At 34.1% G+C, this 18,213-nt stretch overlaps 1 protein-coding gene across 1 annotated transcript; it reads left to right on the top strand.

Annotated features, from left to right (window-relative positions):
- Positions 1-3,240: 3,240 nt before the first annotated feature.
- Positions 3,241-14,701, top strand: LOC143042942 (uncharacterized). The gene is made up of 6 exons (XM_076215447.1): positions 3,241-3,308; positions 3,859-3,923; positions 5,015-5,123; positions 5,655-5,701; positions 8,176-8,262; positions 14,613-14,701. Exons 1-6 carry the CDS (start codon positions 3,241-3,243, stop codon positions 14,699-14,701), a joined length of 465 nt encoding a protein of 154 aa, XP_076071562.1.
- Positions 14,702-18,213: the final 3,512 nt, after the last annotated feature.

Below are 18,213 nucleotides of genomic sequence, written 5' to 3'. Positions count from 1 at the left end.
ATATAGTGGTCTATCTAAAATAAGAATAGTTTTATTAAGATATTAAATGCCTCTTACATTGATGCTTCAACAATGATCAAAACCCATGCCGCATAGACATGTTTGTTAGCGCTCCGCATACCACCTCCCCACTTCCACCCAACCAACCCTCCTCATTTCCTCCTTCATTGTTACAGAGGTGTACCAACACAACAACTTATCACATAAAATAATAACACAAAGACACACATTATTGAACAACGAATGCTCGCAGGTACTGAAAGCTAGTTCAAAGCCGCATTTTCAACTAATAGATAAACCATGTTCTCATATACAAAAATTCAAATCGTGTCGATTAAAAAAGTCTCAAAACTTAAGTTCACATTTTAATGTTTAATGAAGCAGAACTTTAAAAATGTGCAGTGAATCTTGTGCTCACAACAGTTGTTGTCATAATTACGTTTTCAAACAATAGGTAGGCGGAGTTTCAATACATACTGGGATTTGATTGGACAAATACAAACTGACAGGAATTGAAGTTAATGTTTATTGTCCAAACAAATTCTAGTATATAGTAAACAGACTACTTACCGGTAGTTTACAAACATCCAAACAATCATAGCAAGCAATTTGATCAATGGTTTGCTTTGCATTTATTTATAGAAGAGCTGTAAATTCTAAAAAGAACATTCTTGTTGTTGTAGATGGTTAAATCATCAACAAAATCTCAATAACTTTGTTGGAACAAATAAAGGTTTTAAATCAAATTTTCGTGGACTTTTTAGCTTCCACCCTGACGAGGCATGTTAGCTGTTCGTATGCTGTTGCACCTGACGCACGGAAACTTTCACATTTCCATCTTCTTTTCTGAAATATTTTACCCAGCTCATACTTGACAGGATTGTTATCTTAGTAAAAGGTGTAACCAATGAATTGAACACAAGTTAAAAATTCCACAATACTATATAAATCATTTTATGTGTCAATTTGTTCGAAAAAAAGTCGAAAAGAAGAGAGTTTTTTTAATATCATGATTATCTGTCGCTTTCCAGATCTATGCTTAGAATTTATTTCAGATGACATGGACTCCTCACCCTGGTGACCCTAATGCCTTTCATAACTTTATCCGTATACATATATTAATACATAAACAAAAGGCTGCAACTGGTATTTTTGTATTTAAAATGATTCGTTGTAACGAGAATATTTGTTGTGAATGGAAACTGTGAGGGTCAAAATCTTAAATTGCTTATAAATGTTGCTGGACCCAGTTTCGTTATCTGATCTGAATTTTCTGAAATGTGCAAGGTAGATAGACATTGGTCTTTTGATTGTTTTACTCGGTAAGTTTTGTCCTAATTGCTTGAACGTTTGCAATATTAAAGCCGATTTCAATGAGTGTGTAGACAAAGTGAATATCTTTGGTTATCTTGCTTACTGAACAGAAAAGTCATTGTTAGGTTATGTAAACTACCCTACTTTAAGAATATACTAGTCCGACAAATGACACATCTTCTGTCTGTAGGACCAGGCTACTTCGAAAGGAGGATAGTACACCTTACCTAACAATAACTTCACGGTTTAGCTAACAAGCAAGCTAACCAAAGATATTACCTTTGCCTACATACTCAATGGAATCGGTTGTAACTAAAAACTCGAATACATTTTAATAGACAGTGGTCATGTTTGTTGATGAATATTGTTTTTCCTAGATTCACTCTTGAAAAATCATTTGTTAACATTTGGTCAAGTAATTTCAGAAAAGATCTTTTTGTAATTGCAGACTCCAAGACAATACATGAACCTCACACGACCCCTCGACACAGGTGAGCTAATATATGATCTTGCAAAATGATCGTAATCCCGAAAATCGTAAACATATTTTCTTATCTTAAAAGGGGGCAAGAAGGGTTTCATTAACAGGCAAATAAATAAGATTACAGTTAATTTGAAAAAAAAAATTAAAAATAGGGGTATATTTTCTCTCATAATAACAGTAAACAGATTCACAACAATGTCAATTTCAAGAAAGCAGACAACAGTTAATTATTCAATAACAGTACAGCATCAATGATCTTGAATATATGCCACTTTTAACTAAAATATAAAGGCACAGAACCAGGACATAGGAGCACAGAACCAGGACATAGGAGCACAGAACCAGGACCGTTTTTCTTATCACCAGCACAGCGTCAGGACAATTCCGTTTAACGAACTTGCACCACTTTTGCAATATAATATTGTTGTAATATACTTTGCATGGTACTTATGACGCATCAGAGAAAAATTAAGCAACAAAACAGTCGTTTTATTGCGGTTCTGATACAATGTAAACAAACCCACCAGCACAGAATCAGGACCCACCAGCACCTGACAGGACCAAATCACCAGCACAGAACGTTCTCTCGCAGGACAACCATACCCACCGTGGTGTTTAGCGTACTCAAATATAGACGAGCTGTTTCTAATGAATTTTAATCAACAATACAGTAACCAAATAACATAAATCATACGCATTCATACCACGTCTTCTTGTTTTATGAAAGAAACATCGGTAAATGCTTTTAAAGCCAAGTGAACATGAATTTTAAAATAAATATTACCTATACATTATAAGATAGAATAGTGACAATTTGTCCAAGAGAAAGACACGAATAAAATAGCTCTTTATTAGTTTTAGAATAAATCGGGGGGAAAAGAGTAAGGCACTGTAACTACTACAAGTGGAACACTCACATTTCCCTACTTACTACGAAGGACATCCATTTATCAAGTCAGGAATATGAAAATTATTTTCCAGTGTTTTTGGCTTTGATTTTGCAGCTTAAAAGGGGACTTTCCGATTTGAATTTTCATAGGGTAATTTTTATTCATTCCACTTTTTACATGAGAATGGAAAAGCTATTAGAAACAAACCTTAACAAATGTACAGTGGGAAATGTTATGGTGCAGTCTTCAACAATATACAACTGATTAAACCACATCGTCTCGGGTTTTAAAAAAAATGTTATTTACATCTTAGTCTTTTGTGGAAACTTCAACAAAGATATATAAAAAAAAACAAGAGACGAGATATCTATTTTCAAAAGTTGGATTTTGCATGGTTTGCGTCATTTGGAATTCCAATATTGATGATGCAACTTCTGGTGTTTGTTTTGTTAATTACCGGAAATATGATATACATCAGTATATAAACTGATAGTTATAAAATCACAGAAATTATTTCCATTGTCATAAAAGTTTAGCATGAAAATACTGAAGATGGTGATATACATTTTTGTTGGGATTTTAGGTTTTGTTCAGTGCGACAAATGTTTTGATAATTTAAGGTAATCGTATTATTGCCTTTGAAAGGGAAACTAATTGGTTGTTGTATTACTGTAAATGATAAAATCTACACAAGCAAAATTTCCTGTGAATGTCACGTGAATTCAGATTAATATGTAACCCACAAAAGATTTGTCATGTGAATTTCACGTAGATGTAACCAAGAAAAAGATACATTGGTATTTTTCATGATTTTCATCAAATTGGAATAAATTAGATGTTTTGTTTTGTTAAAATCAATTTGTTGTACGACAACAAGATAGTTTTATGGTCAAAGTGGTAAAACAAAATTATTTGTTAAATTGTGTATTCGGAGAAACCCGCAAACTGAATCAATTGAAATAAGTTGCTTAGCATAATGTCACAGATCAATATCAATGACGGATTATTTGTTACACTATTCAACGTTTTGAATATAAAATAAATAACACCTTATGTCACTCAGTTTAGCCTCTCACAATAAACTTTATAAAAATGTGCAAAGATTTTTGTAATAAATATAACCTGGTTTCATTTGATTTAAACATTCATTTGCGTTTTGTTTTTGTACAGCAATGGTGTAACTGAGTCATGGTTTTGTTGTAATAATCATGAGGAACAGAATGGCACATGTGTTGGTATGTTTTATATTAGAAAGGAAGAGAACATAATAAAATAGCATGACACATACAAACCAAAACTAGAGTATTCTAAATAAATTCACCAGGATTTAACGTTGTATTTGCGTTAAAAACAATCATCAGTGACGCTCGAATAAACAAAATTAAAAAGGCCAAAACAATTACGAAGACGATGTGGTATACAGTAGACATGTAATCCAGTTATACATTAATCCGGGTAAAAAACGAATACGTTTTGGCATATTTGTTTTGAAAATGAAGGAAAAGCAGCAATATTAATAAAACACTTGTTCGTTGTAGAGTTGAATGACTTAAGATGAAAACTATTGCTCCCCTTTTATTTCAAATATGATATGCTTCAACAACTATTCTCTGTGTCAGATTTCTCACACATTAAATTCAATTGCAATATTATGCGTGACAGAAGATCTGTAAAATTTGAACAAGGATACATGTTAACTTCTGTTGCCACTTTGTTTTCCTACTGTACGGAATTGACTTATTGTTGAAGGTCATACGCTATCGATTTTTCTACATTTTTGTCCTTTGGTCCTTTTGGCGTATCAAATTATAAGCCTAGTACCTTTGATAACTATTTACAACACTGGGTCGATACCACTACTGAAGGACCGTTCGTAACCGAGGGTACCAACAGCCCAGTAGTCAGCACTTCGGTGTTGGCATTAATATACATTGTATGTTCATTTTTATAAATATAACGTTTGCAAAAGTATATTTATTCGAAGTATTAAGGATTTTCTTATCCCAGGCATAATTATTTTTAGCCCTATTTGGCACAACCTTTTGGAATTTAGGGTCATTACTGCTCTCCAACTTTATATTTGTTTGGCTTTCTAACTATTTTTATATTAGTGTCACTGATGAGTCTTATGGGGACGAAACGTGCGTCTGGTGTGTAAAATTATACGCCTGGTACCTTGATAGCTATTTAATTGTATTTGTCTAATTGAAAATCGTCTTTATATGAATTTCTGTCAAACTAGTTTACTATATAACAATACCTCGTAATGTTTTTTATATTTATAAATACGCGTTATGTTAGTTTCGTAACGATATATTTCATATAGAATGTGAAACTGGATATGTTTCAAAAGATGGATTCCCATGCCAACCATGTTCACTTGGACTTTGGGGGAGAAAATGCAGAGATGTTTGTAGATGCCATCATAACGAAAGGTACCACGCATGTACAAATAACTACACTATATAAGTTGTGGGATCATTTATTACATCTTCAACAGATGATAAAACTGGTGTTCAGTATGCGGAAACTTTTTAAAAACATTTTTTTTTCTCTTCTGTTATATCTTTTAAGATTATTGTTTTGTTGGTTCAATTGTAGACAACATTACAAAATTCTGGACATATCATTTGTACATGAAATCTTTTTACAGCATATAGATTTAACGAAAATAATCTGAGTTTGCTTTACTTTTTTAATTTCCTATCATCTATTTTCTGTATAAATATTTTTGTCTTTCCCACCTGATCATAGCAGCGACACTTCTATGCTAATCAAAGTTAGTTGCATTTTTATTCTAATGTTTAAACTTAGTATGTGTCGCTTAAAATATGCTAAATGATGATACTATTGACCTTAGTAATGATACATTTCTAGTTTTGTAGTGTATTAACAGTGTCCTTAGTGCAATGACTCTTTGCCGTTTACACTTCTTCGTCTTTAATTTCCATCTTCTTTTTTTTCAGATGTGATATTGTGTATGGATGTGTTGAGGTATCAACTGTGTTACCAGGTAGGACTTCATTTTTGAAACTTTGATATTTGTGGACAACAACAACAGGGTCATTGACAGAGATATACCATTAGTCATTCCCAGTATATAAAAATTAGCATTAATCTAAAAATTGATAAATAATTGAATACGGAAATTGTTTTGTTTTTTTTATTGTTTTTTTTTAATTCAATTGTCATTATCCTCACATGAAAAGGATTGACAATCAGTTTTAGGCACACGGACGGAAATACAAATAATAGTTTCCTAATTACTATACCACGAGCATACTTTATGTGAACCAAATGAATCTGGATAACTGAAGTTTCCAATTAAAAATTTTAGTAGCAAACTACAAAAATTTAGAAATGAGCAAACCTCGTACCTGTGATTTTAGCTCTAAAGATTCCGAAAAAAAGACAAGTTTAAAAAAACAACGACCGATTTATATACAAAACAGTAAACGAAATAATGTGCATGTTTGTTGATGTGTTGAATTTATGTGCACGTTTGTTAATGTAAATACCCTTTTCCTTGTGAGTGATATGAATGCCTGTCTAAGCCGGTTTTGGTACCTGATTTTGAAACATTTGGTTTACAAAGCTGATTATAAATTATAATGCCCGCGTCACACTGTCCCGATTTTTACGTCGATGGCAACACGATTATGGAAATTTTCAAAATCGGGACTGATCGTATCCAGATCGGGCTATTCGTAGTGCCATCTTTAACAATCGTAGAGCCACCAGCCACTGTTTCTAGTCTTCGGGGACAACTTCGGGAAGGGTTCTAAATTTTTTAACATGTTAAAAAATCCCCGAAGGTGCATCCGATGTTTAGGGTTCGTATTGAGTTCGTATCACCATCCTCACCATCGCAATGTCACCGGGAATGCATCTTTGAACATCGTATTGCATTCGTGTTTCCATCGTTTCCATCGGGCAGTTTTGACATTACGATGTCTACACGAATGAATCACGAAGCTAACCGAAGGTCTTACGATGGCAACACGACTTCGTGAAGACCTCGTAATCCCGTCGTAATGCAATCGAATAAAAGTACGAAGGTGACAAGATGGAACTACGACGGCAATAAATCCAGCTAAATGTAAGTTAATTTTCGCGCTTAAATACATTTAAAGTGCCATGCGCGACATGCACTGGTCAGTCTAATAAGGTAGTTAAGAAAGACGTTCACAAAACATGGACCTCATATCATATGATTCTATGAGAACAAGAAAGGCGACAGCGTTGTTTCTATTGATTCAAATGGAACAAGAAGAGCAGGTATAACAGGCTCAGGATTTACTTTTACAAATAAAATATTATTTTTTGTCAATTTTTCATATCAAATAACATAATAAAAATCATAAACGCGCCTCGTATACCAACACTGCAGAGACACGTATATAGGAAAACCAACTTTTTCTTCATTATTCTGATTTTTTATGTATCGTCTGAGTTGTTGTTACACGAATGTTTACTCCATAAACATTTTGTTTTCTATATGTCATATTTTGCCGCATTTTTTGCTTTCCCCACATCCTTCCTTTAGTCTATATTATTATGATATTCTCCTGGAAAGAGCTCTTTTTGGATAAAAGGGATCAACGAACCCATTACCTTACCTTTAAGATAGATCAGTAAACATGGGCATAATTATGAGTGATTATTCAGACTAGTGCACACATTTTACAGTTCAAACAAGGCAATGCCGAGCGTGGCATCCCCTCGTATGTAACATATTGGGGACAAATATGGACACTATATTTGTGTATGACACATGCAGAAAATGGTAAATTGAATACGCATATTTGATACATAAACTATTTTTTTAGAAATCAACCAAATTATTCAGTAACTGGAAATACCAACGGTCTTCTGTCTTATGATTAAATCAAAAATTAAATGTACAATATAATATATATTCAATATTGATCAAACAATTTAAAACGCGTGATGCCTTCGGCATATAATTTTAATGCATCGTAAGTTGTACACGACGTCTTTTAGACATCGTATGGCCATCGCGCCATCATCGTAATCCATCGTGTCGCCTTCGTGATCCATCTTGTAGGCTTCGGCTGAGATAAGAAGCTTAAATATCGTCTTCGGTTAACCTTCGTATGTCCATCTTTTGCTATCGTATATACTTTCGGCACCCTCGTATAGACTTCGTTATTCATCGTACTTGCTTCTGTCACTTTTGGGTATTTTAACGAGATCGGGACCAACTTCGTACGAACTTACAATTTTTGCATTCGGGTGTCCATCGTATATAAAAATCGGGACAGTGTGACGCGGGCATAAACAAACACAAAACGCACTACATGGTATATTAACAAAGAAAAAAATTACAAATATTTATATACAAAACATGACATGAAACATGTTAATTGAATATTGATGAACACAACATCTGATGAGAAACATGCATGGTATCAAACAAAACAAATAGGTTTTTATCACAGCAACATTTGAAAATGTATGTTTCAGAAAAATTGGACAGTACATATACAGACACAAAAGAATGGACACATGTCATGAGTACAGTGGAAAGTTTATCAGTAGCACATAAAAAAGGTATATATACTAAGTATACGCCATATATGTATACATATCGCAACTGTTTCAATTCTAATGAGCATGTGTTCGACATATGTTTTGTTGGTGACAAAACAATCTAAAGCCAAGAGTACTAAAAAAAAAAGATAATCAACGAAAAAGACACTACATACTAAATTTACAAAAAGTTCCAAATGTTGAAGTTGAAATCATCCCTTCGTAAATTTTACGGACGCCATCACGAGTTGGTTAACCGTTATAGAATAATGGAATAACAGTTTCACAAATGATATCAGATATGTTCCTTACGTCGTCACTACCGTCACCTTCCCTTTCGTAAATGTGACCTACCGAATTAGATAATTTACCGGATTTGTTATAACATAAGCAAAACGACGGGTGCCAGATGTGGAACAGGATCTACGTACACTCCCGGAGCACATGACATCACCCCTAGTTTTTGGTGGGGTTCGTGTTGTTTATTCTTCAGTTTTCTATGTTGTGTCATGTGTTTTATTGTTTTTCTGTTTGTCGTCTGTCATTTTTAGCCAGACGTTGTCAGTTTATTTTCGATATATGGGTTTGACTGTCCCTCTGGTATCTTACGTCCCTCTTTTGCCAATACAAAGACGATTTTTTTAGGTTCTATTGTTAATTGTCATTTGCTAGACGGTGATATTCCTTTAACACCATCATATGCTGTTTATATCTCCCAACGCGTTTGTTGTGCACCTGCATGTGATGATATCATAGGTATTAACGAACTTAATCTATAAATCACTGATAAATTGTTAATTTAGGGATTTCGTAACCATAAATTCCTTAAAACATTGACTAAATTTTGTTCAAAGATACAAAAGTTTAATTTGTAAATTTGGCTGTATCCTTAATATTATGGCGTATAAAATTATAATCCTGGTACTTTTGATAACTATTTACACCACTGGGTGGATGCCACTGCTGGTGGACGTTTCGTCCCCGAGGGTATCACCAGCCCAGTAGTCAACACTTCGGTGTTGACATGAATATCAATTATATGGTCATTTTTATAAATTTTCTGTTTTCAAAACTTTGAATTCTTCGAAAAACTAAGGATTTTCTTACCCCAGGAGTAGATTACCTTAGCCGTATTTGGCACAACTTTTTGGAATTTTGGGTCCTCAATGCTCTTCAACTTTGTATTTGTTTGGCATTTTAACTATTTTGATCTGAGCGTCACTGATGAGTCTTATGTAGACGAAACGCGCGTCTGGCGTATAAAATTATAATCCTGGTACTTTTGATAACTATTTACACCACTGGGTGGATGCCACTGCTGGTGGACGTTTCGTCCCCGAGGGTATCACCAGCCCAGTAGTCAACACTTCGGTGTTGACATGAATATCAATTATATGGTCATTTTTATAAATTTTCTGTTTTCAAAACTTTGAATTCTTCGAAAAACTAAGGATTTTCTTACCCCAGGAGTAGATTACCTTAGCCGTATTTGGCACAACTTTTTGGAATTTTGGGTCCTCAATGCTCTTCAACTTTGTATTTGTTTGGCTTTTTAACTATTTTGATCTGAGCGTCACTGATGAGTCTTATGTAGACGAAACGCGCGTCTGGCGTATAAAATTATAATCCTGGTACTTTTGATAACTATTTATGGTATTATTGTATGATTGTGATCCGTGTAAAGTCATCAAACCTTTAAATAAAATTAAAAGTAAAGATATTCTTATTAACTTTGTTATACGATCTTTAAAAAGTGTGTACAATGGAAATAACATCGATTTTGTCATCAACAAATTAAATATAACTAAATTTGTATTCTTTTGTGGTTTTGGGGACGTATCGATTCACATCCACTTTTATTTATTGCTTTGTGTCATGTCTTCATGTCTGTTATATTCTGCATGGGGCATGTATGTACGTCTGTATTCATTCAAGACTTATATTAAACTACACTTTATTACAAGCTACACATCATGGATATTATATTACATCAGTAAACATTACTATACATATAACACGTGTAAAGCAGTTAAGAGTCTGTGTGTGGTCAGAGTACCGTGAGAACTATTGGATTATATTAATCATGTTTATAGACATGATGATAGATATGACATCTCCCTTCTTTACTTAAATGAAATGAAATGGCATCATGTAAAACTTTGCCTTACTAAACAAATAAATTGTAATAATGAAATGTTGAAATGATGTGTATGTAATTAATGAAAATATTGTCTCTAAGGCTAAATTGTCCTAATCTAAATATTAATCTAACTCCTACACATTAGTTCATGTTTTCAATTAGTCTCTCTGGTTTTCTCACCATTCTTCCACTACGCGTACGGTTATAATCATTCACTTCGTTTCGTACAGTATTAGCATGATTAGGTTGCACTATATCGTCTAAATCGTCATTTTCAATTACAACATTGTTTTTGTTTTCCATCAAATGTTTTCTATTTCTTCTGTACAGTTTGTCATTTTCTGTTTTAACAATATACGAACGCGAATTGTCTGTATTTTGAACAACGACTGCTGGTTCCCAACGCTTTTCTCTTTGAACATATACATTGTCATTAACGTTCAATTTTGATAATTCTTTTGTTTTCTTATCATAATACAGTTTCTGTTTCTCTTGTTTTTTTAACAAATGTTTTCTTTGCATTTTCCGGAACTTCGGTTCTCAACAACTTCTTCGTTATAGGTAATTTCGTTTTACAACGGCGACCCATCAATAGTTGAGATGGCGACGGCATGTCACTGTCTAACGGAGTATTTCTGAAATTCAATATACTCATAAACGGATCTTTTCCTTCATAATCAGCTTTCTTTAGTAGCTGTTTAACGGTTTGCACTGTCCTTTCCGCTAATCCATTGCTTTGTTGGTATCTCGGACTCGACGTTATATGTTTAAATTCCCACGATTTCGCGAATTCTTGGAATTTTGAACTTGTATAATATCTTGCATTGTCAGATACAAGTACTTCTGGAATGCCATGTCGTGCAAATATGGACTTCATGTTCATCATGACTGTATCACTGGTCAAATTGTTCAGGATACTAACTTCAAAAAACTTTGAATAATAGTCCACAATTAATAAATACTGTCTGTTTTTAAAATCAAACACGTCTGTGGCTACTTTCTCCCACGGTCGCGATGGTAATTCGGCTTTAATCATTGGTTCCTTTGCATTTGAGTTCTGAAATCGCTTGCATATGTCACACCTTTGGACAATGTCTTCTATTTGTTTTGACATTGCGGGCCAGAACAAAACATCCCTTGCTCTGTTTTTACATCTTTCTATGCCTTGGTGCCCCTCGTGAATTCTCTGCAGCATTTCTTTTCTTAAAGCAAACGGCACTACGATTTTTTCTCCTTTGAACACTAATCCTTGTGCTTCATGAATTTCTTCTCTGTAGTCCCAATATGGTTTAATTTTGTCGTTTATTTCGGACTTGCTCTCGGGCCATCCGTCCTTTACAGTTTTCTTTAGCTCTGTTAATGCATCGTCACAGTCTGTTTCTCTTCGGAATTCATCCATTTTCGTCTCTGATACGGACACATGTTTTACCAATAAATGTACTTGTGCATCTATGTCCTTGTCACATGAGTTGTCGAACTCATTAAGGTAAGCTCTTGACAAAGTGTCTGATATGTACATCAATTTTCCTGGTTTGTACACTACATTAATGTCATACTTCTGAAGTCGTAACATAAGTTTTTGTATTCTGGGAGGCGCGTTTACTAGCGGCTTTTTGAATATTGCTTCTAGAGGTTTATGGTCTGTTTCTACCTCAATTGTCCTTCCGTATACATACTGATGAAATCTTTCACACCCGAATACGATGGCGTATAGCTCTTTTTCTATTTGTGCCCAATTTTTCTGCGATGTAGTCAATGCCCTCGATGCATATTCGATTGGCAACTCTTTCTGTAATAGTACAGCACCTAGTCCATTTTGTGATGCATCTACGGATAACTTCACTGGCTTTGTACTGTTGAAATATCTTAGCACTGGAGAGTTTGTGATCAATGTTTTCAGATCTTTGAATGTTTTATCATGATTATCGTCCCATTGAAAAGGTACATCCTTTTTCAGTAAATCCCTCAATACTGCTGTGTTTGATGAGAAATTTGGTACGAATTTTGCTATATACGTCACCATTCCAAGAAATCGTTCAAGTTCTTTTTTGGTGGTCGGTGATTTCATTTCGGTTATCGCTTTTACTTTGTTGTCGTCGATTTTCAATCCTTCTCGTGTATACCTGTGACCGAAATATGTCACTTCAGAAATTCCCATTTCACATTTATCACGCCTTAGCTTCAAATTTGCGGTACGGATTCGTTCTAGAACCTCTTTTAATCTCTTGTCGTGCTCTTCTTTTGTACATCCCCACACTAATATATCATCGATAAATGATTCGACACCATTTAATCCATGAAGGATTTTGCATACGGCTTTGTGAAACACTTCGCTAGCAGATTTGATTCCAAACGGTAATCTTAAGAACTTAAATCTTCCGAATGGTGTATTGAATGCACATAAATTAGAACTTTCCTCGTCTAATTTGATGTTCCAAAATCCACTTGAAGCATCAAGCTTACTAAAATATTTTGCTCCTGCTAACTTAGCGGTTATTTCTTCCTGTCTCGGCAATATGAAATGTTCTCTCTTTATTGCTCGATTAAGATCTTTAGGATCCAAACATATCCTTAATTTACCATCTGCCTTTTCTACAATTACTATTGAACTAACCCATTCAGTAGGTTGTTCCACTTTTTCCACAATGCCTAATTTTTCCATTCTCTCTATTTCTGATTTTAATCTATCTTGCAGAGCAATCGGTACTCTACGTGGTGGGTGAATAACCGGATTGATTGATTTATCTAATTCAATATGATGATATCCTTCTAATTCCCCTATTCCATCGAATAAATCACTATTTTCTTTCAAAATAGATTCAGCACTTTTCTCAACTGACATAACTCTATTAATTAGATTTAATTTTTCACAAGCACTTAATCCTAAGATACATTGAGCATTGAAATTAACAACTGCAAATTCCATTCTTTCAATTTTATCTTTGTGAGATACATTTATGTAACATTTCCCTAGCACATCCATTTTTTCACCTGAATATGTGACTAATCTTGTTTTGCTTGGAATAATTTTGATATCTCCTTTCACTAATTTCAATACTTTGTACGGAATTACATTTGCTTGCGCACCCGTATCCAATTTGAACTTCTGATTTTTTCCATTCAAATTTAAATTAACCATCCAAGAATTTTCACTTTTCTTTTGATTTTCGATACATCCAATGTATAATTCGTCTTCGCTGTCGCTTTCTTCTTCAATAGCATTTATTCTTCTGTTTTTGCACATTTTCTTAAAATGATTCGGCTTTTTGCACTGGTTACACATTTTTCCGTAAGCTGGACAACTTCTAGGTAGATGTTGCATTCCGCATTTCTTGCAATCGTATTTCTGGCCTTTTTGGTTGTCTTTTCTATAATCTCTGTATTGTTGTTTCACTTTTGGTTTGTGTCCTGATTTGTAGTCTTTCCTCATTGCGTGAACTGTTTTTTCATCTTCTGTTATAGATTTTAATTGTTGTTTTGAAACTTCCGATGCGCGGCATATATCTATTGACTTTGCGAGTGTCAAGTCTGGAATTCTTAGTAATCTTTCGCGAACATTGTCACTAAGTATACCACATACTATCCTGTCTCTTACAAAACTGTCGCATAACTGTCCAAATTCACATGTTTTGGCTCTGTTTTTTAGCTCTGTGGCATAGTGGTCTATATTTTCTCCTTCACTTTGCGAACACGTGTGGAATTTGTATCGTTCGTAAGTCTGGTTCTTTATCGGATTGCAAAATTGCTCAAATTTTAATAGCAATGGTGCAATTTTGTCCTTTTCATCTTCCACGAAATTAAATGTGTTGAATACTTCCACGGCATCTTCTCCAATACAATGAAGTAACAGCGAGCATTGTAACTTTTCTGCCTTTTCATTGAACTCAGTAGCGTCCAAGTAAAACTGGAATTTTTGTTTCCATTTTCTCCAATTCTCGGAAACATTTCCCTCTATACTTAAGGCTATGGGTGGTTTCAGTTGATCCATCTTGGTAGTTAATCAATTCGTTTTTTCATCTGACACCATGTTATATTCTGCATGGGGCATGTATGTACGTCTGTATTCATTCAAGACTTATATTAAACTACACTTTATTACAAGCTACACATCATGGATATTATATTACATCAGTAAACATTACTATACAGATAACACGTGTAAAGCAGTTAAGAGTCTGTGTGTGGTCAGAGTACCGTGAGAACTATTGGATTATATTAATCATGTTTATAGACATGATGATAGATATGACAATGTCGTTAAAAATTCCTGGGTGTGCTGTAATTGATAGTGGTCTCTGTTTAGAGATATTTCATTATTAATACTTTTTGGCTTTTCATTAGCTTTCAGTAACTTTGAGTTCTCTAATGTCGTCCGTTCGTGTTCATAAAATTTGTAATGCACTTTTGTTATTCAATGTTTACTTATTTTGAGTTATATCTCTCTTCTAACTTTTTAGCTCACCTGGCCCAAAGGGCCAAGTGAGCTTTTCTCATCACTTGGCGTCCGGCGTCCGTCGTCCGTCGTCCGTCGTCCGTCGTCCGTCGTCGTCGTCGTCGTCGTCCGTCGTTAGCTTTTACAAAAATCTTCTCCTCTGAAACTACTGGGCCAATTTTTACCAAACTTGGCCACAATCATTATTAGGGTATCTAGTTTAAAAAATTGTGTCCGGTGACCTGGCCAACCAACCAAGATGGCCGCCATGGCTAAAAATAGAACATAGGGGTAAAATGCAGTTTTTGGCTTATAACTCAAAAACCAAAGCATTTAGAGCAAATCTGACATGGGGTAATATTGTTCAACAGGTCAAGATCTATCTGCCCTGAAATTTTCAGATGAATCGGACATTCCGTTGTTGGGTTACTGCCCCTGAAATGGTAATTTTAAGGAAATTTTGCTGTTTTTGGTTATTATCTTGAATATTATCATAGATAGAGGTAAACTGTAAACAGCAAAAATGTTCAGTAAAGTAAGATCTACAAATAATTCAACAAGACCAAAATGGTCTGTTGACCCCTTTAGCAGTTATTGCCCTTTATAGTCAATTTTTAACCATTTTTCGTAAATCTTGGTCATCTTTTACAAAAATCTTCTCCTCTGAAACTACTGGTCCAAATTAAACCAAACTTGACCACAATCATCATTGGGGTATCTAGTTAAAAAAATGTGTCCGGTGAACTGGCCAGCCAACCAAGATGGCCGCCATGGCTAAAAATAGGACATAGGGGTAAAATGCAGTTTTTGGCTTATCACTCAAAAACCAAAGCATTTAGAGCAAATCTGTCGTCAGGTAAAATTGTTTATCAGGTCAAGATCTATCTGCCCTGAAATTTTGAGATGAATTGGACAACCCGTTGATAGGTTGCTGCCCCTGAATTGGTAATTTTAAGGACATTTTGCTGTTTTTGGTTATTATCTTGAATATTATTATAGATAGAGATAAACTGTAAACAGCAAAAATGTTCAGCAAAGTAAGATCTACAAATAATGCAACTAGACCAAAATGGTCTGTTGATTTCTTTAGGAGTTATTGCCCTTTATAGTCAATTTTTAACCATTTTGTAAATCTTAGTTATATTTTACAAAAACCTTCTCCTCTGAAACTACTGGGTCAAATTAAACCAAACTTGGCCACAATCATCATTGGGGTAATTAGTTTAAAAATTGTGTCCCGTGACCTGGCCAACCAACCAAGATGGCGGCCATGGCTAAAAATAGAACATAGGGGTGAAATGTAGATTTTGGCTTATAACTCTGAAACCGCAGCCTTTAGAGCAAATTTGACATGGGGTAAAATTGTTTATCAGGTCAAGATCTATCTGCCCTGAAATTTTCAGATGAATCTGACAACCTGTTGTTGGGTTGCTGCCCCTGAATTGGTAATTTTAAGGAAATTTTGCTTTTTTTGGTTATTATCTTGAATATTATTATAGATAGATTAAACTGTAAACATCAATAATGTTAAGCAAAGTAAGATTTACAAATAAGTCAACATGACGGAAATGGTGAATTGACCCCTAAGGAGTTATTGTCCTTTATAGTCAATTTTTAACAATTTTCATAAAATTTGTAAATTTTAACTAACATTTTCCACTGAAACTACTGGGCCAAGTTCATTATAGATAGAGATAATTGTAAGTAGCAAGAATGTTCAGTAAAGTAAGATGTACAAACACATCACCATCACCAAAACACAATTTTGTCATGAATCTATCTGCTTCCTTTGTTTAATATTCACATAGACCAAGGTGAGCGACACAGGCTCTTTAGAGCCTCTAGTTTTAATATATACCACCTTTGATTGACAGTATTTAGGTGTGATAAATGCTTGTGGAACATTTTGTTTACAGTGCTTGTCAATATCGCTATTGATTATCAAACAACTGTCTGGTATGTCGACAAGCAGTGTAGACTATTGAGGGGTTGTGTATCCTTCGATTCCAACTAAAATAATAATAAAAAATTGATGTAAAACACATCAGATTAAATATGTATTGAAAATACTAAATCAAAAAGTCTTCATTACATCTTTATGTGTTGCAGTGTATGTTTCAGAAAAGGTTGAAAGTACTTTTACAGAGCCAGAGGAATCAACACATGTTATGACAACATTGCATAGATTATATTCAGATAAAAAAGGTATATATTCTACAACTGAATAAAGGGTATAGTTAATTATTTTCTCCAATAAATAAATAGGTAACATATTATAATATAAATATTTTCTTTAGAAAGCAAAACGAATTATACCTTCATACTACCGTGGCAGTCCAAATTTTCCAGATTAGTAACCCAGTTGGCTTTTATTACCAGACCTACCTATTGTTTTTATTGTTAATTTGTTCATTGTTGTTCACGTCCTGAACATGCCCGAACTATTTGATACTGGGCATTAAGCAACCAACAACAATCAATCATGCATGTGTGTACAAATACCAATAAAATGGTTATCATGTAAGAGCAATTATATGTTATTTAAATACTGTGGATTCATTTATTGTTGTTGGTATCAATTTTCGTGGATTGATGAACATTTGCATTTTAGTGGATATTTCATTTCGTGGTTTTGCAAATCTGTGCATTAATATTTTTTTTTAAATTTTAATTCGTTGAACTTTTAATTTCGTGGTTCAATTGTTTCCACGAAACCCACGAAATTTGGTAGCCAACAAAAAATAATGAAACCACAGTATATGAACTTTAAGACATAAGAAGGTCTTAACATTTTAGCCGTAATATATTTTCTGTGTTTTTGGCAGTTGTAAGATACTCAATTGCAAACATCGTGTTTTTAACCAAAAAAAAACTAAAAAACAATATCAGCCTTGCAAAATTCCAGAAATAGACAGAAAAAATACAGAAATAGAAACTTCATACATAGTTATTGTTCACAAAGAAACCGGACGCAGTTATAATATAAATAAGAGTTAACATAAAGCGTGACAAAATAACTAATAATTACCTAATTTATCAAAACCTACAAATTGTTTTATTTGTTAATGTGTTTTTGTCCCGAGTAAACTGGCTTGATTTGTTTTCAAACAACATTTGGTATAACGAATCGCACATTTTGGGCATTTTAGTATACGAATCGCACATTTTGGGCATTTTAATATACAACAGAAGATGTAGAATGAGTGCCAATAAGACAGCTTTTCACAATATACCAAGTAGGAAAAAGTAAAATCACAAAAATACTGAACTTAGAGGAAGATCAATTGGGAAAGTCCATAATCACATGGCAAAATCAAATAACAAAACGCATCAAAAACGAATATGCCCTTGTACATGGAAAGGACGCCTTTCGACGGCAGACATAACTTAGACATGTGTG

Source organism: Mytilus galloprovincialis, chromosome 8 (assembly GCF_965363235.1).
Source record: "Mytilus galloprovincialis chromosome 8, xbMytGall1.hap1.1, whole genome shotgun sequence".
Taxonomy (NCBI): domain Eukaryota; kingdom Metazoa; phylum Mollusca; class Bivalvia; order Mytilida; family Mytilidae; genus Mytilus; species Mytilus galloprovincialis.
Note: the sequence above shows the minus strand (reverse complement) of the source record. Positions and strands in the feature narration are given on the sequence as shown.

Bases quoted from the DNA above. Each gene is read 5' to 3' on its own strand.
- LOC143042942 (XM_076215447.1), top strand. From the start codon at position 3,241: ATGGTGATATACATTTTTGTTGGGATTTTAGGTTTTGTTCAGTGCGAC. The intron at 3,924-5,014 runs GTATGTTTTATA...TATTTCATATAG, and splicing joins ACAGAATGGCACATGTGTTG to AATGTGAAACTGGATATGTT. The intron at 5,124-5,654 runs GTACCACGCATG...CTTTTTTTTCAG, and splicing joins AGATGCCATCATAACGAAAG to ATGTGATATTGTGTATGGAT.